At 35.2% G+C, this 24,622-nt stretch overlaps 1 protein-coding gene across 1 annotated transcript in view; it reads right to left on the bottom strand.

The window, feature by feature from the left end:
* Positions 1-24,622, bottom strand: part of ATR (ATR serine/threonine kinase) — a 129,796-nt gene that overhangs the window by 6,088 nt on the left and 99,086 nt on the right. The window contains exons 35-44 of the mRNA XM_037167453.2: positions 22,791-22,970; positions 20,699-20,841; positions 17,939-18,036; positions 13,098-13,330; positions 12,045-12,179; positions 10,371-10,571; positions 9,003-9,146; positions 4,837-4,987; positions 1,399-1,555; positions 1,136-1,289 (exon numbers count right to left, since the gene is read on the bottom strand). Coding sequence (XP_037023348.2) covers positions 1,136-1,289; positions 1,399-1,555; positions 4,837-4,987; positions 9,003-9,146; positions 10,371-10,571; positions 12,045-12,179; positions 13,098-13,330; positions 17,939-18,036; positions 20,699-20,841; positions 22,791-22,970 — 1,596 coding nt within the window. The remainder of the gene's footprint in view (positions 1-1,135; positions 1,290-1,398; positions 1,556-4,836; positions 4,988-9,002; positions 9,147-10,370; positions 10,572-12,044; positions 12,180-13,097; positions 13,331-17,938; positions 18,037-20,698; positions 20,842-22,790; positions 22,971-24,622) is intronic.

Raw genomic sequence — 24,622 nt, 5'->3', positions numbered from 1 at the left:
TTAAATGTTTATGCAAAAAACTTAAAACTTCATGTCTAGACTCATTTGGCAAAGAGCACACATACTGTCAAAAGATATATATATATATATGTAACTATTTTTTAAGACTGTATCATAAAGGATCTATATGACTCTACCTTTACTTTATTTGGATAAGATCTAGAAGATGGATGGACTTAACCTTTTATTGAATTACTATGTTAACAGCAATATAGAGAAATTTTTATGCATTCAATATTTAGTCTTATTTAGCTTCCTTGATTTCCTTCTTTCAATAATACAAAGTACATACAAATATTATCATATTTTCTTCTTTTCTTTAAGACTTTCACTTTAGAACAGCAAAGGAAAAGGTATACCAAGTATGAGATGTTCACATCCCTCAGACAGGAAATGTAACATGAAATATAATAAAATCCATCCAGTTCATTTATTATTTACTTTTTGTCATTTTCTAACCTGCCTTTCCTAGAACTTTCTTGTCCCTCCAGTTTTCCTAAATTCCTCTCTTAAGTGATTTAACCTATGCCAGTGGTTTATCTTTGATTTGTTCTCCGTTTGGTCTGGGACCTTTCTAGGTTTCCTGTGTAACTGAAGGCAACCCACAGAGAATGATGACGCAGTGAAAAGTGGTTTTACCTGCCAGTCTGCTTTCCAGGATCACAACACTGGAAAACTGGAGGGGGTCTGAGGGGGAGTCCAACTACCTTAATTTATCCCCAGGCCTCACTTTGGAGCTACCGAATCTGAATCCCCTGGGATGTTTCCTAGGTATCCGCAATTTTATGAAAACTCTTAAGATGATTCTGATATGCTGATAGGTTTGCAAACCATCATAGCAAACTACTTTATTTCTCTAAAAATGAGTCTCAGTAAAATCAACTGCTCTGTCCATGTTAATATAACTGAGAACTGAATCAGAACTTGAACATGTACTTTCAGAATTAAGTTCAGTGCTAGTTTTTTTATATTACTCTTTTGAGTTCTCTCCATCCTAAGTTCTTATACTGAGGGCAATGGGAAATGTGGCTCAACTGTGAATATAACTGCTACTAATGGGTGTGTCTAGGAAGAACAGTGATTGAAGGAAGAAAGTTAGGAGAAAACATACAATTAACTAAGTCACATCACACACCTTATTGAAGAGGCAGTTGAAATCCACATGCACACATTCTCCAGTCAAAGAATCAAAGAGAATGTTTTCACCGTGACGATCTCCAAGGCCCAGGATATAACCAACCATTGACATAACTGCAGTGGAACGGCAATATGCTGATCTGCTACTGTACCTAAAAATAATTCAACACCTATCAAATATCCTCATGCATATCAGGCAACACATTTAAAATACTTTTTAAATTCCAACCATAATAATGTATTATAATCTTGGTAACTTACCATGATGTTGGATCAGGGAACGTTCTCAGAAACCACTCATGAAAAACAGGAGGATGCCTGGGCAGGAGAAATTCTTGGAATACTTTGAGTTTTTCAGACAAAGCTGCCGTCTTTGGTAGCATACATTGGCGAAGTTCCTTACCTGTCATATAAACTCCTGCAAGGCAGAGTGATTTCCATTAATCACACAAGCCAAATGAGGAAAGGGACACTTGTTGCTGTTGTTATTGTTTTTGTGGTTAAAATAGGACAGGAAGTGTCTACTTTAATTCAAAAGCAAGAATGGAAAATTTTCAATTATGCATATGTAAATTTATCTCCTTGTTGATTATAATTAATGTCAACTAATTGAAAAACTGCAATTATGCATATGTAAATTTATCTCCTTGTTGATTATAATTAATGTCAATGTTTGGAATCAAACAGCACCAGAAGATAGCACTCAGCATAAGTCCAATGTGAGTGCTACATCCCTCACCGAAATTACAGTGACCTCTCTGTTACTCGGGACATAGTACAGGTCCATGCTGGATCATTACTATGAAGCTTACTGTGGTGCTCTGAAATAATTTACTCTCATGAAGGCTAGTCTATAAGATTTACCTGGTTCTTAAATTATTAGCTTGCAAAATGCAAATCATCTGGAGAAGTAGAGGAACTTTTCCTTGATATATATTTATGAGCCACATCAGATGACTGGTCTGACTCCAATCTATCAAATGCCTTTTAGGCCTGCCTTGGTTTGGTGCTTTTTATACCTAAGGCACAGCTAAAAGTTTTATGGGTGAGTTTGTGATTTGAAGTTCTCAGAGTCAAATATTGCATAGTTCAGCTGTGTGTTCATGATAAGGTACAAAATATATGTATATATTTTTTAAAATCCAATAACAGTAACTAAAACTTATATATAATGTTTCATCTTTCTAAATAAAATAGTCAACAGCAAGTTCCTTGAAATCAGGTTCAAATATGTTTGAACTGTAGTTCTGCAACATACTAGTTACATGAACTGGATAAATTACTTAAACTCCCTAGCACTGTTCATAAAGAAGGCATAATTAGGCTTGTTAACATTAATAAATATTATATATGTATATATCATACCTAGCACAATACCCATAATATAGTAATTTATCAATTTTACTTAATGTTATGGGTTGAATTGTATTCCACCAAAGTATTTTGAAGTCTTAACCCCTAATACCTCTGAATGTGACCTTATTTGAAAATAGGGTGTTTGTCCATGTCATCAGGTTAAGATGAAGTCATTAGGGTGGGCCCTAAATATAATATAACTGATGTCTTTATAAGAAGAGAAAATAGACAAAGACATAGGGAGAATGCTATGATAACTGAGGCAGAGAATGGGCTGATGCATCTATAAATCAAAAAACATCAAAAGTTGCTGGCCACACCAGAGGAAAAAGGTTTGGAACAGATTCTCCCCTAGGGCCTTCAGAGACAAAGTGGCCCTACTGACATTGTGATTTTGGACTCCTAGCCTCCAGAGCTGGGACAGAATAAATTTCCACTGTTTATAATCAGTTTGTAGGACTTTGTTACAGTACCCCTAGAAAACTAATATATTTATTTTCTCCTTCACTCTAATAAATTAATATATATTTTAATGTATTCCATCTCATGTATTTAAAAACTATTTAGATACAATTTTAGAATTATAAAAATTGCATAAATGATATAAAGAGCTCCCATATATTCATCACCCAGATTTTTTATTATTTATCTTTCTCATTGCAGTAGTACAATCATCTAAATCAGAAAATTAATGTTATAATCATATTAATTAACTTTTAGACCTTATTCAAATTTCACCAACTGTTCTACTACCACCCTTCTTCCTAGGTCAGGATCCTATCCAGGACACCATATTGCATTCGCCTCCATAATGTTCTCAAATCTGGGAAATTTCTGTCTTTGTCTTTCATTACGTTGACATTTTTAAAGTGTTCTGAGTAATTATTTTTGTTTTCACACTGTAAAATTACCCTTTTTCACTTTATCCTTAATAAGCTATTTTGCAGGGATATACACTGAGACTCTGTAAATAACCTGCTTCCTGTCACTTTCCTATTAATTTCAGCATCTACTGAGATTCACTGCCTGCAACAATTATATACTATGGCATTTACTAATTGGTGATTTTCTGTTTCCATCTTTATGTTCTATATTTATTCACTGCAATTCTACTGTAGAGAAGAACTGTCTGTACTTCCTTATTTATTCATTTGTTTACATTGGTGTGGATTTGTAATCTAACACTATCATCTGTTTTGGTGCTCATATTATCTCAGGTTTGGTCTGTAGGAGGCTCCACTTCTAATCTAACACTTTCAGTTTCATTCTAGCCTTCCCTTTCCTTTCCTTTTCTTTATCTGACAGTGAAAAGCTAGCTCCCATTAGCCACAACCTACTTACTTGTTTGCTAAAGTCTAGTACACATATAAAGTAGTTCCAGAATTGCTGACTAGTAACTCTGAAAAACACACTTTCATATACATTTTTGCAAGTTACTTCAATCCTTTTGGAGGTAAAGAATGAATTAAAACACCAGGAATGAAGGAAGAAAGGGAGGGAGAGAATCAGGAAGGACACTTAAGTACTTCTGTATATACAATCTCATTTGAACAGAAATTTCATCATGGTGTTTATACCAAGAAAATGTACAATGACATATGTTAATAACAAACATACAAGGTCTGTCCAGAAGAAGTCCAGCCATTATATTACTATAACGAGAACAGTTTGCATGACATCGATGTAACCTAGTAGTCAAGGAGAGTGGATTGGAATGCGCATGCGTGAACAATGATGACTTCACTGTACTAGTCAGTGGAGGCCATAGAGGCTTTTGAGTGAGCATGTGTACTGTGTGGCTGTCACATTCACAATGACTGAGTGAGTAGAGCAACAAATCTGTATCAAATTTTGCATTAACCTTGAACATTCCTCCATGGAAACTATTCAGATGATTCAGAAGGTCACAGCTCTGGGCAACTGGTGATTGGCAGCTTCATCATGACAATGCACCTGCTCATGCATCATATCTCATGCAGAGTTTTTTGGCAAAACATCAGATCACTCAGGTGACTCAGCCCCCCTACTGTCCAGATGTGCCTTGAGACTTCTGGCTTTTCTGAAAACTAAAATCACGTTTGAAAGGGAAGAGATTTCAGACCATTGATGAGATTCAGGGAAATATGACGGGACAGGTGATGGCTGTGTGAGGTCCTGAGGTGCCTACTTTGAAGGGGGCCAAAACGTCATTGTCCTGTGTACAAGGTTTCTTGTACCTTATATCTTCTTCAATGAATGTCTCTATTTTTCATAGTATGTGGCTGGATACCTTCTGGACAGACCTGGTATATGTTAGCAGCTATTATATGCATTTACTTATTTATATTGTAAAAATTTTGGTACCCTTTTCCTTATATAGTTTGGTGAGAATAGGTCTCAAGCCAGCAGTGTTGTTAACCCATTCAATAATCCCACATTCATCATTCAATGGAATAACTGCATATGTTCGGATATGAAGTTCTCTTCTACGAGATTCTGCATCTTTTCTTAAACACTATTAAAAAAACATAAACTTAAAAATTAATATTTCTAAATGTCATATAAAATATATCTAAAGATTATTCATTTCATAGTAAAAGAAGGTCAATAGAAGTTTACCATTAGTCTTGAGCCAGGAAACTACTTGAACAGTATCCCTAATTTCTTTCCAAATTATTAAAAATCACCTGGGTAAGTCCTTTTTTAAAATTATTAACCAAATGTGATAAGAATATTGTGTTAAAAAATATTACAGTTATATATTTAACAATGACAAATACTACTGAAACATTAAGTACTCAGGTACGGAGACTGCTATTTAAGTTTAATTATTTCAAAAAGGTATAAATAAAAGTATGAGTTTTACGGTATCCTCAGAATATATTTCTTACTCTTTAAGTTTAATATTACAGTTTCATTGGAAAAATTCTGTTCTAGCATGAAATGTTTTCACATCTCTGATTGATCTTGAAATACAGTAGCTAAGGATAAAGCTTATTTTGTTTAATTCTGGAATGATATAAAATAATACCTATAATTGTAAACTGTCCAATTCAAAACCTCAATCACTGACCAAAAACACATTTTAAACTTTAGGAACAAGTAGGCTACAGAAATGTCAGCAAAACAGTATGGCATTAGATTCACATGTAAAGATCTGTATGTGCCTCCTAGGCCAACACAGGGAAACTCTAGCTTTTCACAATCAGGCTACTTTATTTGACCATGTTAATGTGAGGGAACAATTATGAAATAATATAATCAGTAATACAGCCAATTAAGATAAATATATAAACTAAAGCTAGGCCACCTGATCTGCTACACCAGAAAATCACCCAGGGAGCTTCAAGGATGGACATACTAACAATTAGTCGTGAAATTAATTTACCAATTCACCAAACAACATTTAAAAAAAAAGCGACAGCAAGAAATTGAAAACTTATTTGAACAAATAATGAAGGAAAACTTCCCCAATCTGGTGAAGGAAATAGATTTCTAGGAAGTCCAGGAAGCCCAGAGAGTCCCAAAGATGTTGGACCCAAAGAGGAACACACCAAGGCACATCATCATTAAGTTACCCAAGATTAAATATAGAGAATCTTAAAAGCAGCAAGAGGAAGGGAGAGAGTTATCTACAAAGGAGTGCCATAAGACTATCAGCTGATTTCTCAAAGGAAACGTTGCAGGCAAGAAGGAGCTGGAAAAAAGTATTTGAAGTCAAGAAAGAAAGGCAAGGATCTACATCCAAGATTACTCTATCCAGCAAAGCTATCATTTAGAATGGAAGGGCAGATAAAGTGCTTCCCAGACAAGGTAAACCTAAAGCAGTTCATCATCACCAAGTCATTTAATACAAAGTGTTAAAAGGACTTAAAAAAGATCATAACTATGAACATTAAAATGGCAATGAATTCACAACTGAATCTAGAAAACTAAGCAAAGCAGACCAGAAACAGAATCATGGATATGGAGATTATTTGGAGGGTTATCAGCTGGGAAGAGGAAGGGGGAGAATGGGGAAACAGATGTAGGGATTAAGAAGTACAAATCGGTAGGTACACAATACAGGGGTCTTAAGAACAGAATAGGAAATGGAGCACCCAAAGAACTTACATGCATGACCCATGGTCCTGAACTAGGAGAGGGGATTGCCGGAGGGAATGGGTGGCACCAGGTGGAGGGGGGAAAGGGGTAAAAATTGGTAGAACTGTAGTAGCATGATCAATAAAATATATTTTTTAAAAAATCCTCACCTGAAGATATGTTTTTATTGATCTTAGAGAGACTGGAAGGAAAAGAAAGAGAAAAACATCGATGGGCTGCCTCTGTACACATCCCGAGAGGGGACGAACCTACAACCTGTATGTGCCCAGATTAGGAATCAAACCCACATACTTCTGGTTATGAGACAATGCTCCAACCAACTGGGCATTTTTTTAACTTACATTTGATTAAACTAAGCACAAACCATAACTGTCTTTTATGAAAAATGAACTTATCTGCTGCTTTATCTTTTCTATGTTAAAAGTCCCTAACTTTTCCAGGTAATAAAAAGGGTATCAATAGTATGTGAGAAGAAGATAAGAGAACAGGGACAAAAAGGTTAGATAAAAACAATAGTGTTTCACCCTTCAAATCCTTCAACAGTATGGTCTATTTTTATCAATACAAAAAGAGAATCTGTGCATTTATAGTACCTGGCTATAGAATAACTCAAAGTACCTAAGACCATTTATTTTTAATAACCCTTTAATGAGATCGCATGTTATCATTTCTGAGACAAAAATCAAGTACTTAACAATAAAACAAAAAAAATTACCAGTGATCACTTTTAAAATAGTGTGTTGATAAAAATAGAATACTTTCTTTATAGCACTAAAACATAAAACATAAATCTGACACAAAACATACATTATAATTTAGACATTAAGTAGAAAAAAATCCCCTCATGAATATACCTTGGACATTTTTCCCAATATAATAATAGCAGTATCTTATTTTTTTTAATTACGTAAAACCAGTGCTCTAGTGCACCTGCCTGGATTGGCTGCTGTGATAAATGAGAAGGAGGAGGAGAGGAGGGCTGAGGAGCAGCAACAATTCTCTTATCAACAGACATGTGAAAAGAAGCACAATTAATACAGAAGATGTGAAGCTCTTAGCCAGAAGAAGTAATTCACTGCTAAATACATCACAGAAAACTGAAGAGATCACTCAGTTTAACACAGAACAAAAAGCAAAGAAGAACTTAGAAGATGAAAACAAAAATTCAGTGGAGCCAGCAGGGGCTGAAGGAGTTGAAACTGAGAATTAAATTTTATCAACATGTGGAAAAAGCAGATCTCAGCAGGTAGAGCCACCAAAAACACATATTGCTACAGAGGCAACTTTGAAAACTTTGAAGGGATAAGTGGAGACATAGAGAAAAAAAAAGCGAGAAGAATTTTTTACAGTATAGTCTCCACAACAGCAAAATCTACTTTAAAAGTGAACTAGAAACTCAAGCAAAATACTCATCCCGTGTCTTACTAAAGTGGTTTGGTATACACTGAAAATTATATCTATTGCAATTTAAAATTTTGTTAGCAGTTAAACAAATTAAGTGAAAGCATCAATTGTACTTCTGAGTACATATACAAAAGATTGAAAGCAGGTACTCAAACAGGTATTTGTAAACCTATGTTCATAGCAGCATTATTAACCATAGCCAAAAGTTGGAAGCAACCCAAGTGTCCACTGATGAGTGAAAGGATTATCAAAACGTGGTAAAACATAGAATGGTATGTTATTCTGCCTTATAAAATAAATTCATCCACTATAACATGGATGGACCTTTAAGCCATAATGCTAAGTGAAATAAGCCAGTAAAAAGGATAATACTGTATGATTCCACTGTTCAGAGGTGTCTAGAGTAGTAAAATTCATATAGACAGAAAGTGGAAGGGTGGTTAACAGGGCCTAGGAAGGTAAATAGTTACTGTTTAGTGGATACAGAGTTTCAGTTTGGTAAGATAAAAAGAGATCTGGAAAACACTATATGATTTGACTTATATGTGGAATCTAATGAACAAATTACACTAACAAGCAAAACAGAGACAGATTCAGAGAGCAGGATGACAGTTATTGTGGAGGGGGGGTGGTTAGGGGGTGGAAGGAACAAGCAAAAAAGGAAAAAGGACTCATGGACATGGACAACAGTGTGGTGAATGCAGGGGGTGGTATAAGAAACTAAATGGTAATGGAAAATAGAAAATAAAATTTTTAAATGAGTTCTAGAGAAAGATGGTGGTGATGGTTGCACAATGTCATCTGTTTAATGACACTAAACTGAACACTTAAAAATGGTTAAGATGGTTAATTTTACGTTATGTATATTTTATCCCAATTTAAAAAACTAATTAAGAATGTAATGAAAGGCAGTACATTTCGTTCCCTCTTTTTGACAGTGATGATATTTACATACTGAAAAGCTCATGTCACACTTATAGTAATTACAGTTAACTCTAAAATAAAAGCAAACTGTCTCCAACCTTATTAATCAAGGAATTAAATTCCATTAGTCTACAATCCTTTCTCAGGTCATCTTTTGGCTTACACATCATGATGTAGAACTTTCCATCTGATCCTTTTAAAGATATCTTCTTTGGTTTCTGAAGAGAAGCAAGAATTTCCACCTAAAAGATGATAAAATATATATTATATATTAAAGTCAAAATTCTATATCTAAATATCTATTGTATTATAAGTACTGTGTTGCCTAACATAATAAAAAGAATCTATATTATGCAGTAAATTTATTATTTTATCAATTATTTTAATTATTTATGACCTATGAAAAGAATGGCTGCCCATGAGTAGAGACATATTTTCACCCATTAAGAATGACTATGAAATAAAAGGATTATTTTATCAGCAATGTAAGTACATATCCATCTAAATTTATATAGCCCCTTAAAGCAGTCACACGTTTAAAAGATTTTTGTAATTTTAGGACCTTTCTTCAGAGGCTATGGCACTGTTTTTAAATGTATTTAATGGTAAAAAATGTTTATCAATCAAAAGTAACTTGATTTTAAAAAAAAAGAAACTGCTCCAAAATCAAGTCTACCTAATGAGCTGAGTAAGTAAGCTTATTAAGTTAAAAACAAGGCATGATTACAAGTAATTAAAAATGGTTGCATTATGTGGTTTAATAACTGGCTCTAAAGCAGTTACACATGTTTGGAGTCAGAAGTGCTGGAATAAATATAGTTGTCAAAAGTATTTCCCTGGCTGGCGTGGCTCATTGAATTGAGCGTTGTCTGTGAACCACAGGATGGCTGGTTCCATTCCCAGGTCAGGTTCCCCAGTAGGGGATGTTAAAGGGGCAACCACACACTGATGTTTTCCTCTCTTCCTCCCTTCCCCTCTGTCTAAAAATGAATAAATAAAATATTTTTAAGTATTTACTAAGAAGTCCTCTAGTACCATTTCTTTAAAATAGTCACATATCATACTTCAAAAAAGAATCAAGCTCTTCCTAGTTGAATTTCACTTCCTTCCAAAATACAAAAAAAAAAAAAATCCTGATCGTGTTTTTTTTTTCTGTTCTCCATATTTAAGACAAAAAAAGAGTATGGAAAAATCAAATTGTGAAAAAATAAAGATTATAGTCATACTAAAACAAATGTGAGCATGTGAAAAATCAAAATATGTACTAGTTTAGACACAGGATTTTTATCAATTAATTTTGTTTCATCAGTACAAGACAGTTTTACTTTTCTGTATTTCCAATCACTTTTTTTTTTTTGCTAATAAAATTCACTTAATCTCTAGGAAAAACACTTTTAAACTTAATTCGAAATTTTTAACTAAATTAAAAAAAAAGATAGTCACAGTTACATAAAAATAAAATTTACCGTATCATCAAAACTTGCAATATAAGCCCAATGACCAGGAAATGGATCGTGGTTAGCATGAGTACCCAGAATTGACGGAAGAGTAGGTATCATGACTGATTGTAAAGGGATGAGGATTTCACTAAATGTTGCTTCTTCTACCAGCTTTTTAAGCATTTTAAAATGAGTGCTCATGCTTAACGTGGAGCTACTTCCATCCACCTGGGGGAGAAAAATTGTACATTTTAATTTCTCTGTTTACCTTGAATTATAGAACTCTTTAGTTTCACCCCAAATAAAACTTCAGTTCTGCAGTATCTTAACTACAGTGGCTCCACAATCTGTAGTTTTCTAAATATTTCATACACATTATCTCATTTTAATCTCTCTGTACTCTTTTACCTAATCAATAATAATAACTAAATCATACAATTATTAAATGACTAAAGGAGATAATAATAAAGGGTATAATCTACTATCAGACATTACAAAATTCAAATTGCTCTGTAAATTAAACATTTTTTGGTACCATATCTCATTTGGCAGCAAAATAATACCTAATTTCTCACTTAATGCAAAGATTAATATGTTTCACTACAGAAAGAATTAGGTATCCAATTATGATACTCAATATAAAGTACAGTATATGCACTCCATTCCCTTCAAAAATCTGAAAAAATTCGGAATTCCTCTATGTAGTGGGCCACAAAGGTTTCAGACAAAGAACTGGAAACTTTAAAAAGTGCCAGTGTTTAATAAATGATGGCCATTATCATAACACCATTTTTGATAATATCAAGTACATCAGAAATCAAATAGAATTCAGATAGAAAAACAGATTACACTTTCAAGATGTTCACTATTGAAGAATAGGCTCTATTTTCTCACCTATAAAGTTATTAGTGAATATTTGCAAAGAGAAATATAGCTATTAACCTTATAAAGAGTCTCTCTCTCTGCTTATAACTAGCCCTACCCCTCCTCTGCCTTTCTGTACATTCTTTAGGGGTTTTTTTCCCCCTCCAATTCCTTAGCTAGAATAGTGGGTCACTCCTATAAGCATGTCCATATTCCACTCACAAATTTACTGAAAAAAGTAGTTGTTACGCTAGATAATAACCATCTGCTTAGCCTCTTGTGAGACCATGAGCACTTCAAGACAGGAAAACATGTATTATGCACCACTGTTTCCCTTAACATAGTGCTTGTCTCCTGGTAGGTCATAAAATGTGTAGTGAAGGAATGAAAATCAAAACGCTAATCTTCTTTCCTCTCATGTAAGTAGGTTAATGTATGTAAGTTTTGAAAGTTTAAAGATATGAGAAAAAACAATCACAGACACAACTTCAATTAAATATTTTACATATAGCTTACATCATATCCTCCACCTAAAATTATTTTTAATAAATATGAATAATTTACTCTTGGAAGAATTTATATTAAGAACTTTTAGAAATTCAGAGGATATTTGATAGAGGGACATATGTTAGCAATTTTAAAAACAGCACTATTAAGGTAAACTGCACATTTTTAAATTTAAATTATACAATTCAATGCCTTTTGAAATCTGTGTATACCAATATTCATTAGAATTTTAATTTAACCAAACAAAAGAAAGCCCGCTAAAATCCTATAGAAGTTTTATATAAAATTATATAACATTGGCCTATAAAGTAGTAAGATTTATGATAATACCGGTTTATTGCACAATTCTAGAAGCTTATCTGTTAGACGAGTTGCATCTCCAACAAACTTTTCTAAGGATTTTTTCATATGAATAGCTTTATTTAGGATTTCCTTGCATCTGTTTACACGCATGGGATAAGAAGACTGCCATAAAAAAGAAAGTAAAATGCAATTTTGTATGAGATTTTAAAAAGATAACAACAAAACCTTTTAACAACTATCAACTTTAAGAGCATGCATGATGAAAGTTTATACTGATATAAATTTTCTGGAAGTCAATTTGACAATACTATCAACAATCATAAAAATGCTGCTCTCTTATGACCTTTCCTTCTTAGGATCTACCCTGAAGTAGTAACAGGAAGTGAGAATAAATATAGATGTGTCTAGATGTATTACAATAGCAAAAAACTGTAAACAACCTTAATGATCAACAATAGTTAAAATATAAATGACTAACTACTATAGAATTCTATACAATTATTAAAATTGTATCTTCAAGGAATATTTAATAATATGCAACCATGCTTATGATAATCTTAAGTAAAAAATATAAAATTATTTATGTATATAATTCAAATTAGGGCTAAAATGTGTATAGAAAATATATAAAAATACATCAACATATTAATGAATTGGAGTGAAATTTTTTTGTATCTCTGTATATTTTTTAAATTCTCTAAAACAGTTATTAAATAAACATATTTACCAAGTTGCAAAGTTCCATTAATCAACAAAATTTTGATAGTATTAATAAGTTCAGGTACTTTGAATTAAAACACTTGGGAAAAAAATAGATTACCAAGCATTAACAATTTATACACTTTATAAAGAAAAGGCTTGCTGACTGATTTCAAACTAGTCACTTTCACTTCATTTAATATGGTAAATACTTTTAAATTTTAAAATGAATCATAATGCTATAATTTCTTGTTTTAAGTATTTAAAATTTATGTTTTACTACAAATCTAAGAGACAAACCTTGAAATTGAACCTATATATTAGCACTAAATAATCAATGCCATGTAAAATGGAAAAACACACCTGTGATTAATGCATTACCTTTGATACAGCTGTCATCATCCACATTGCTTGCTGAGGATAGGCCAGAAACACTTTAGCTATAATTTCCATCAAGACAACAAAAACTTCATCGTGAGAATGACAAATTCGGGAGATCAATTGTGAAAAAGCAGTCAAAAACTGGTATGGAGCTAACTGACTTGTATGGTCTGTGATAACCTTGTTTATTTTAGCTAAATCATTTCTCATTTGTACACGATCCGAGCGGCCAGCTGGAAGAAAAATCAAAGTTTAAAAAATACTAATAAGTTAAAAAGAATAAAAGAGTATAACAGTTCATTTCAAAGAAAAACAATTTTTAAAAAAAAGTTTATAGTAATCCACTCTATCCTGTTTTGTTTTCGATGCTTCCAGTTATTGGCAGTCAACTACTGCTTGAAAATATTAAATAGAAAATTCCAAAAATAAACAATTCACAAGTTTTAAATTATGCAACATTCTGAGTACCGTAATGAAATCTCATGCTATCCCAGCTCCACCCTCCCCAGGACATGAGTCATCACTTTGTCCAGCATCTTCACACTATACATGTTAGTCACTTCGCAGCCCTCCCACTTATCAGGTTGACTGTTGAAGTACTGCAGTGCTGGTATTCAAGTAACCTTTATCTTCCTTAATAACGGCCTTAAAGCACAGGAGTAGTAATGCTGACAATTCAGATATTCCAAAGAGAAGCCATACAGTGCTTCCTCTAAGTGGAAAGGCAAAAGTTCTCAACAATATAGAAAGAAAAAATATTGTATGCTGAGGTTGCTAAGATCTACAGTAAGAAGACTCTTCTATCCACGAAGTTGTGAAGAAGGAAAAAGAAATACATGCTATACCTCACACTGCAAAAGTTACAGCCACAATATGTGAGAAGTGCTTAGTTAAGATAGAAAAGGCATTAAATACATGGGTAGAAAACATGAACAAAAAACCTATTCCAAATGACAGGAATGTGTTCCACCAGCAAGCATTGAGCCCATACAAAGACTTCAGCAAGGGATCCCCTAAAATAAGTGACACTACCTCATTTACTGCGTGTAACGGATAGTTACACAGACTTGGGAGGGAATAAGTGTGTACTGAAAAATATAAAAGTCCCTGCAGCCCTGGCTGGCGTAGCTCAGTGGATTGAGCTCACGCCTGTGAACCAGACAATTTCGGTTCGATTCCCAGTCACGGCACATGCCTGAGTTGCAGGCCGGTTCCCTGCAGGCCAGTTCCCAGCAGGGGATGTGCGAAGGGCAACCATACATTGATATTTCTCTCCCTCTCTCCTTCCCTTCCCCTCTAAAGGTAAATAAATAAAATTTTAAAAATAAATAAATAAATAAAATCTTTGAGAAGAAAAGTAAAAAATAAAATAGCACATTTTTAAAAATTTAAAAATTTTTAAAAATAAAAATAAAAGTCCCTGGAGAGACCCATTGACTCGTGTGACTTAGCGGGTTGGGCTCTGTCCCACAAACCAAAAGGTCGCTGGTTTGATTCCAGGTCGGCACATGCCTGGGTTGCAGCCCAGGTCCCAGGTAGGGGTTCTGAAAGAAGAAACCCACTGACACTTCTTTTGCACATCTAAGTTTCTCTTCCTCTTACTCCCTCCCTTTCCCTCTCTCTATAAACAAACAAGCAAACAAACAAACAAACAAATAAATGTTTACTGGACTGAGTGCTGGCCTTTGAATCAGAGGGTTGCTGGTTTGATTCCCAGTCAGGGCACATGCCTGGGTTGCAGGCCAGGTCCCCAGTGGTCCCCAGTGTGGGGTGCACGAGAATCAGCCACACATTGATGTTTCTCTCCCTCTCTGTCTCCCTCCCTTCCCCTCTGTCTAAAAATAAATAAATAAAATCTTTAAAAAATGAAAGAAAGAGAAAAAGAAAAATTCCTGGAGAGGCTGTGTCTACTAATGAAGAAACTGCTGCCATATTTCCATCAGGGTTGAAGAAGTTGATTTGGGTTTGGTACCATCCAAGGCTTCAGGCATCCACTAGGGGTTTTGGAATGTATCTATCCCCCATGGTCAAATAAGACTAGTGTATGTTATTCTCATCTACCAAACCAGGTCATGTGCCAATTTTTGAAAATCTAGTTTTCTCTGTCCAAGTAGGAAAAAATATCTAGGACTGTTGAAAAAATTCAAGGGCCAATAATTTTCACTAGAAACAAACAGAACAAGCTATAGTCTGTTGTAAATTTTACAGTAAATTATTTGGCTTAAACTAGTATTTTTCTTTTTTTTAAATGTTTTATTGATTATGCCAATACACTTGTCCCATTTCCCCCTTTCATTGCCCTCCACCCTGCACACCCACTCCCTCACCATTCCCCCTCCTTTAGTTCATGGCCATGTGTCACAAGTTCTTTAGATTCTATATTTCCCCTACTATTCTTGCCCTCCCCCTTGTCTATTTTCTATCTACTATCTATGCTACTTATTCTCTGTACCTTCTCCCGCCCTCCTCCCACTCCCCTGTTGCTAACCCTCCATGTGATCTCCATTTCTATGGTTCTGCTCCTGATCCAGCTGTCTGCTTAGTTTGCTTTTGTTTTAGGTGTGGTTGTTAATAACTGTGAGTTTGCTGTCCTTTCACTGTTCATATTTTTATCTTCTTTTTCTTAGGTAAGTCCTTTAAACATTTAGTATAATAAGGGTTTGGTGATGATGAACTCCTTTATCTGAGAAGCGCTTTATCTGCCCTTCCACTCTAAATGAAAACTTTGCTGGATAGGTCTATGAATGTAGAGCTATCCAATCTTGGATGTAGGTCTATGGATTTCACGACTTAGAATTCTTCTTTCCATCCCCTTCTTGCCTGTAAGGTCTCTCTTGAGAAATCACCTGACAGTCTGATGGGAACTCCTTTGTAGGTGACTGTCCCCTTATCTCTTGCTGCTTCTAGGATTCTCTCCTTCATTTTAATCTTGGATAATGTAATGATGATGTGCCTTGGTGTGTTCTTCCTTGGGTTCGACTTCTTTGGGACTCTCTGAACTTCCTGGACTTCCTACAAGTCTATTGCCTTTGCCAGATTGGAGAAGTTCTCCTTTATTATTTGTTCAAATAAGTGTTTCACTTGTTGCTTTTCCTCTTCCCCTTCTGGTACCCCTATAATTCAGAGCATTTGGAGCATTTAAAGATGTCCTGGAGGTTCCTAAGCCTCTCCTCATTTTTTTTGAATTCTTGTTTCTTCATTGTTTTCTGTTTGGTTGTTTTTTTCTTCCTTCTGGTCCACTTGATTGATTTTAGTCCCAGTTTCCTTCCCATCACTATCGTTTCCCTGTGCATTTTACTTCATTTCACTTAGTGAAGCCTTCATTTGTTCCTCTAATTTGTGACTAAAATCAACCAATTCTGTGAGCATCCTGATCACCAGTGTTTTGAACTGTGCATCCGATACGTTAGTTATCTCTTGGTCGCTTAGAAGTATTGGCTCTGGGGATTTGAGCTGTCCTTCTTCTTGAGCCATGTTTTAATCTGTTTGTGCTTGTTACATATGAGGTGCAGAGCCTTAGGCGGTCACCAAGGCGGGGCAACCCAGGTTGCTGGGTTATGATGCTGTATGTGGGGACGGGGTCAGAGAGGGGCAATGGCAGGTTTTTTCTGCTCTCTCTAGGATTTCAGTCCCCTGTGCTGCTTCCCACAAGCAAATTGGGCCTTTCTGGTGCTGGCTCCCGGGTGTGTGAGCTTGTGCACCCTCCAGGACCCTGTGGGTCTCTCTAACGAACTCTCTGTGTGTCTGGGAGCCTCGTCTGGCACCTCAACCCCAAAAAGTTTTTCCAATTGGTGCTTTTAGGCTTTATTTCCCAGCGCTGGGGTGCTGGTTTGGGGGTCTGTTTCACTGCTCGCTCCTTTGCTTGGTTTATCACGGTCAGCCAGCCACCTTGCGCCCTCACTGAGTCTGCCCATTGCCACCCCATGCCTGGGATCTGCCAACCACCGCCTGCGCACCTGGGTCAGTCTGGCTGCTTTTTCCTGTGTGAACCCTCTTTGCCAGCTGCTGACTCCGCCCCTCTTACCCATCTGGATGAATGGTTCATTGTTGTTGGACTTCAGTACATTTTAATTTTCTCTCTGTTTTGGTTGCATTCTGGTTTTTAAATATTTGTTGTTCATATACTTGGTTGTGCAAGGAGGTAGTGTTTCCACCTACTCCTCCAACCAGTATTTTTCAATATCTATTAGCTTCATCAAGGAATGAGCAGATTTTCAATTGCAGGCTCTGAGCTGCAACTCCTTAAAAAGTCTATGTTAAGAATAAACCAACCAACCAACAAAACAAAACAGAAACAGCTTCATAGATATAGATGACAAACTGATGGTTGCCAGTGGTTGGGGCAAAAAAAATATAGGGGATTAAGAGGTACAAATTTTCAGTTACAAAATAAATAAATCATGGGGATATAATGTACAGCATAGGGAATACAGACAGAATTATTATAATTTTACACAATGACAGATGGGTACCAGGTTACTTGTGTTGACGACTTTATTAGGTATATAAATGTTGAATGATTATGCTGTACACCTGAACTAAGAGAATATTAGTAATCATATTTTAATATGGTTACTAATATCAGTTACAAATAAAGTAAGCATATTTTAATTTAAAAAGTCTATGTTTAGCATTTCCTGTTTTTAACATTTAGTTTCTTGCTCAAACATAAAATTTTTTTAAATTTATTTTTCAATTATAGCTGACTTTCTAATTTATAAAATCTTATTTACCAAATTCATTCTTAGCTTTTAGTAAGTTAAACTGTCAAGCCAAATCAGACTTAATACAAAAATTGTAATTTTTCTTGGTTCCTTAAAATTTTACATACAAAATTATACCTTTTTCCCATTCATATGCCTTAGCACCAAAATCAAGCCATAATGATAACATCCGTGGCATTGACTGATATATGAATTGATTTCCGTACTGTAGAGATCTGCAATCATATAGAGAAGGTATTATTAACATAGTACTGTTTATGTTATGTAAATTAACATCTTAAGATTTAAACTACTACTTGAGTAATATATATCCTTTAGCCAAAAATTATGCTATCAGTATTTCTTCCTATTAGAAGTTATCTTTTGACTCCTCTCTCTCCTTTATTTCCTACTATATTCCTCACTAAGCTCTATCTTGCCCGTACCAAAATTAATACAAGTTATGACCTAGTGAAAATCTTGTCACCCTGACTGGTATGGCTCAGTTGGTTGGGCATCGTCCCACAAAGCAAAAGGTCACAGATCAGATTCCCAGTCAGGGCTTGTGCCTGAGTTACGGGTCCAGTCCCTGGTTGGGGCATGTGTCAGAGGCAACTGATCATGTTTCACACATTGGTGTTTCTATCCCTTCCTTTCTCCTACCATTCCCCTCCAAAAAAAATAAATAAAATCTTTAAAAAAACCTGTCAACACTTTCTTTCAAATTTTCCTTAGGATCTGTGCCTTCTATTGCATTCTGTGATCATAAGCCTACATCAGGCTCAATCACTCAATTTTTGGAAAGTTACAATAACTTAGCCTCCCAAACTTTACATTTCTTCCCTTCAATTAAGTTCCAGACTAATATGCTCAAAAAAGGGATCAACTACCTATTTTTTAAGATGATATGAAAACTCTGCCTAGGATTCAAACTTTCACAATCATGTTTCTTTATAACTTTCTGGTCTTGGTCTCTTATTTCTCACCGGCAAACATCTTTCAAGATTCCAATAAGGAATCTTCCATCAAGTCCAATTTCCTCACCATCCTCTGAACATACCATTCAAATCCTATCTCTCTGCCAAATTTATAAAAGGTTAGTAATGGCCTCTCCTTCTTGAATTTAATTAACTTTCAAATCTTACCTTCTCCATAAGGTTTTCCACACTTCCGCAGCAATGCAGTAAAGAGGTATACTTTTCAAATCATGAAGTCAGGGGCTGAAGTTTTGACTTCAGATTTGCCCAAAATGTATGACTTCTGGACTTGTTTGGGTCATTTTTTGCATTTGTTAAAATCAAAAGATTTTTACACTATTTATTTTGATACCTACTCACATATTCTATTATATGCCATTATTTAAATGTTTAATGTGCTGCTGTGGCCAGGTGGCTCAGTTAGTTGCAGCATTGTCTTGTACCAAAGGGTCGCAGGTTCAGTCCCTGGACAGGGCACATACCTAGGCTGCATGTTCAGTCCCCGTTTGGGGTGCATGAGGGAGGCAACCAGCTGATATTTCTCTCTCTTTCTTTGTCTCTCTCTCTTCCCCCCAAGCCCCTTCTTCTCTCTTTAAAATCAACGAACATATCCTCAGATGAGGATAAAAAAAGTGTTTTATGTGCTTAAGGTTCCTCTATCTAATTGGACTGGACTTCCCCAAGGGCAAGTACTGATGCTTAACTAGTAATAACATAGTAATTCAATCACTCAGAGGAAAAATAAGTCTTGATAGCTGAGTATACTCCCTTAAGCATCCAAATGTTTTATTTTAACTACTATAGATAAAGTAAGTTCTAAAATCTCCTTTACTTTCTTAAACTATAGTTATAAATATCTCACAGTATACCTAATAGTGTTGTGCACATCAAGGACTCTAAATAACTCCGTTTTAGAAGAAATGCATTAAATAAATTGTTTACCAATGTACATGATATACACTAATACTAAAGAGCAAATGAAAGCTATTCCTCATTTTAGAAAAGAAAAACAACTATCCTCTGCATATGCTTCCATTTCAAAATGCCAATATGCCATAAACTCTGTCCCCAAAACAAACAAGTAATCATCAATAAATAAAATTAAGTTTGGATTTTATAAAACTTGAATTCCATCTTGGGAAGAAGGGCTTGGCTAATCTTGTAATTCTATTATTACTGATAAACAAATACTGCTTTGATTCCTGAAAATACTAAGCTGAGAAGTCAAAATACCAAACAACAGGCAACAATAAATATATTTATTGCTCTGAAATAAGTTACCCTTCAATGTAAAGCAATGGTAATAAGCATGATAAAAAGAATGAGGGGAGTGTCATTATTACGTCTTAGAAATTAATAATTGGTGACAATATAAACATTAGGCATGAAATAATAATCAATTTGATTACCATATACTAATATATTAAATTAAGTTATATTTCACTTATTATCTAGTTTAAGAGATAAACTTTTCTACAAGCCCAACGTCAAAACCATTTTCATATCTATATATCTATATCTATATCTATACACTATTTCTTAGTAAAATGGGCTAACAGGAAAGATTCTACTGGCAATTATAGACAACAAGTAAATGTATTAGATTTAGAGTCCTCTGTCATTTTAGCAAGGGGAACTCAGGAGATGAGGGTCTGAAATGGGAAGAACATTTAATTTTCATTACATATACTTGATACTGTTGAAATTTAAAAAAATATGCATGCCTTAATCCATTAAAATAGTTACGTTCAAAAGGGTAGAAAAAATGTATAAAGAAAAATTAACGTATCACCTAAGGTGACACATAAAGCAGAAAACATCCTGCGTGTGCTAATATCTGTGATAACAGTTTGATATCAACAGTCACCCCAACATACGAGTATTTAATCAACAAACTCACAGTTCTCACACTCTCACGCACCTTCCAAAATGAAGGACTATATACCGAATGAGATCACCCTGCTTTTCCATTTTGTTGTCTGTGACCATGGGCATCAATTTGTCATAGTACTTGGCGAGGTAGAAATGCCCATCCTCCCATTCTGGCAGGAACAAGGTCACATCCTAGAAAAGGAAAGACAGGACACTCCACTCAGAAAACCTTATACTATGCTGGGAAGTAAAATATGAATAGATGATTAGAGACCAAAAGCATAAAACCCACATTTGACAGACTCTTTGAAGTAAACAAGGCACGGCTAACTACTTTCTTAACAAATGTTTTTCTAAAGATAGCTGGGTGGTTTTGGTGATTATCCACTGATCAAAATTTCATGATAATTTGCCACTTTATATGATACATCAAAATAATTTACAGATGGGTTAAAGTACTATATGTATCTGTGTATATGCATATTATCATTGTTCAAAAAACCTTAAAGCAAGGAGAGATAATATCAAATCACCGAAAATGATATAATTTTAAAAGCATAAAAATATATTTTAAAAATATGTATCTTATTTTTCTCTAAGAACTCTCTCTCTCTCATTACTACCCTCTCTCTCAACTCCTTCAAAATCAGGCTACTAAAAAGAAATCTCCACCTTACATTCATTCCTCAAACTGCTTCTTGTGGGCTTCAGTTTTCACCACTCTACAAAGCAGCTCCCTAAATCAAAGGGAGACTTTCCAAGTCTGATCTAATTCTGAATACTCTTCAGCCATTTGTTTCTGTTGCCCACCCATTTTCTCTTTGAAACATTTTCTCCCCTTGGCTTCCCCGAGGTCCCAATATTCCAAGTTTTCTCCTCCTTTCGGGCCACTCCTACTCAGTCTCCTTTGTCATTTTCTTTCCCTTCCCTTTAAATATTTGTGTGGTTTATTAACTTTTTAATAATATTTGAAATGTGACAGAAAATACACAGAATGCTGACTAAAAAAATTGTTTAAATCAATTTCCACTCTTAGTCCAAATAAGTCTGAGAACACAATTTAGTACAGGAACCTGCTTGTAGAGAGAGGACTGACATGACTAGAAGTGTGGGTTAACTACTGGCCCAAACCAGCTACAAGAATGAGGCAGTCAGTGCGCCTCTCCTATTGAGCCATCGAAGAGGGAAAGGGAACAACAGAAAACAAAAATTAACATTTCTTCCCCCCAAAAGTATTTTTGAATCTGCTTTTACATTTTTTTATCTTCCTTTCTTCTCTCCCTTCCTCCTTCCTTTCCGGTTTAAGTTTACAAATTTTATCTTAGAAGTTAAAATTTACATACAGAAAAATAAATAAATCTCACATGTACAGCTTGATCAATTATCACAAAGTGGTAACACCCATATAAGAACTCCAGAAATGTGAGTACCCCCATTCACCCTCCCAATCACCACTCAGTTCCTTTTCCCCCAAAATAACCACTACTATAGATTGAATGTTTGTGCACGACCCCCAACCACCACCCAACAAAAATTCTTATGTTGAAGCCTAATCTCCAGTGTGACAGTATTTGGAGGTGGGGCCTTTCAGAGGTGGTTAGGTCACAAGATAGAACCCTCATGAATAGGCCTACTGCCCTTATATAAGAGACCCCATAAAGTTCCCTTACCCCTTCCACTATGTTATATAATAATGAGAAGATGGTAGTCTAATGAACCAGAAAGCAGGATATGATACATGAGCAGGAGGGCGCAATATTGTGATGAAGCTGCCTATCACCGGTTGCCCAAAGCTACAGCCTTCTGAATCCACTTGAACAGTTCTTGCAGAGGAATATTCAAGCTTAACAAAAAATCTGATGCAGATTCATTGCTCTACTCACTCAGCCATTCTGAATGCAATGACCACACAGTACACATGCTCACTCAACCGCATCTACTGCCCTCCCTGACTAGTACAGTGAAGTTGTCATTGATCACGCATGTGCATTCTAGTCCCCTCTCGCTCATGTATCAAAATGAAAAGATTTACTGGTTATTTTTATATGTGTATTCCTTTTCCATTTAGACTTTAAAATAATCTTATCTATTTTCAAAATCAAAAAAAGTTTCACCTGAAACTGCATTATATGTATACTTGCCTTATATTTTTTCATAACTGCGTTGCTTTCAAAGTTAGCTGTTTCCTCCATAAATCGGCCTACTAGTAGCATAGCTCGACCATGGATTAACATGTCTTTACTCTCAGTTGGAGTTTTATTTTCAGGAAAACATAATTCAACACCCTTTTGAAGAACAATTAGTGCCTGGTGAACATCACCCTGAAAGAAAAGAAGGCAAGAACAAAACTTTTAACTTAAGAACCTATTTCCATTTTCTGGAAAAAAAATTGTTAGGATTTAAAGTTCATTAAATATCTCATTTGTAAATCCATTTGAATTTCAGGTTCAGCTCTTATTTTCATCCTATGAAAGTAACATCTTAAAAACCAATCACTGCTTCATTTCATGTAGAACACATTTATTTACTCATCCATTTTATAGTCAAAGTGTAGGAGCTAAAGCTATTATCTACATGACTAGGGATAAACAATGGACAAATCAAAATCTCTGGCTTAAAAGTTCATCAAATAAAGAAATAGACTATATAAACTAAAAGGCCATGTGCTAAGTGCTGTTAACAGAAATATATATGGGTATTGTGGCAGAAAGAAAAGGGAGTTCCCCAAATCTCCATAAAAATATAGGAAAATAAAGGAGAGCAACAGTCAGGAAAGGTTACCCAACAAGGAAGATCTGAATTTGGTCTTAAAGAATGAGTATAAATTTTCCTGGCAGAGAATTCAGTAAAGGACATTCTTGGTAGAAGGAAAAATAATTTTAATTGGAAAAAAGGTAAGTAGTCTGATTTTAGCTGCAGCCTAAATGGCTTGTGAGAAAGTGACAAATGAAACTGAAGAGGTAGCCTGGGACTCAATCACAAAAGGCCTTCTGTACTTTTCAGTTCAGACTTAATCCTGAACGCGTAAAGAATACTTTGAAGGATTTTAATCAGGGGAGTAACGTGATTTAATATGGATTTTAGAAACATCATAAACTGTAGTAACAAATACAGAGAAATGCTGAGACCCCCAAAAAGGCTATTAATAGTTATAGGCTACAAATGGCATGAATATAAGCAGCAGAGACAAATAAGTGGGAGAGAGTTCAAAAAACATTTCTAAGGTAGATTTAGTCTCCAAATGATTGTGGAAAGTGAGGGAGAGTAAGAAGTTTAAGATGATGCCCTGATTTTTGCCTGGGATAAGAAAATGCAGTAGAGTCCTACCTAGAAAAATAAGAAACACGAGAGGAGAAGTAGGTATTGAATATTGGATGATGAATTCCATTTTCAACATACTGAGTTTAAAGTATTACAACAAATAGATTAACACTAGCTCAAACCAGGTACAGACTCACGCAACCTGAATTATTACTTTCACTTACTGTCCAGGGAGCATCTCCCCTCCTGTCCTTTCTCAGTCATCGTGAAGCTGCTGCAATCAGAGGTGGCAGCAACTATAATTGGTAAATGTCAATTTCAGAACACCTGTGCCTACTACTGATTCTGAACTGGTGGCAAATATGAAAAGATGTGTAAAGAATAGCCATTAATGCAGCAGAAAGAAAGAAGGAGCTCCTACCCTTTGCAACAGCATGGATGGAACTGGAAAGCATTATGCTGAGTGAAATAAGCCAGGTGGTGAAAGACAAATACCAAATGATCTCACCTTTAACAGGAAGCTAAACAACAAAACAAACAAGCAAGCAAAATATAACCAAAGACACTGAAATAGAGAACAGACTGACAGTGACCAGAGGGGAGAGGGGAGGGAGTTTTAGGGGAAAGGGGGAAGAATTTACAGGAATTAGTATAAAGGACACATGGACAACAACCAAGTGGGGTGGAAATGGGAAAGAGGTGGGGAGCACTG

The sequence above is a fragment of the Artibeus jamaicensis genome, unplaced genomic scaffold, assembly GCF_021234435.1.
Source record: "Artibeus jamaicensis isolate MK-2021 breed Jamaican fruit bat unplaced genomic scaffold, CSHL_Jam_final contig_793, whole genome shotgun sequence".
Taxonomy (NCBI): domain Eukaryota; kingdom Metazoa; phylum Chordata; class Mammalia; order Chiroptera; family Phyllostomidae; genus Artibeus; species Artibeus jamaicensis.
Note: the sequence above shows the minus strand (reverse complement) of the source record. Positions and strands in the feature narration are given on the sequence as shown.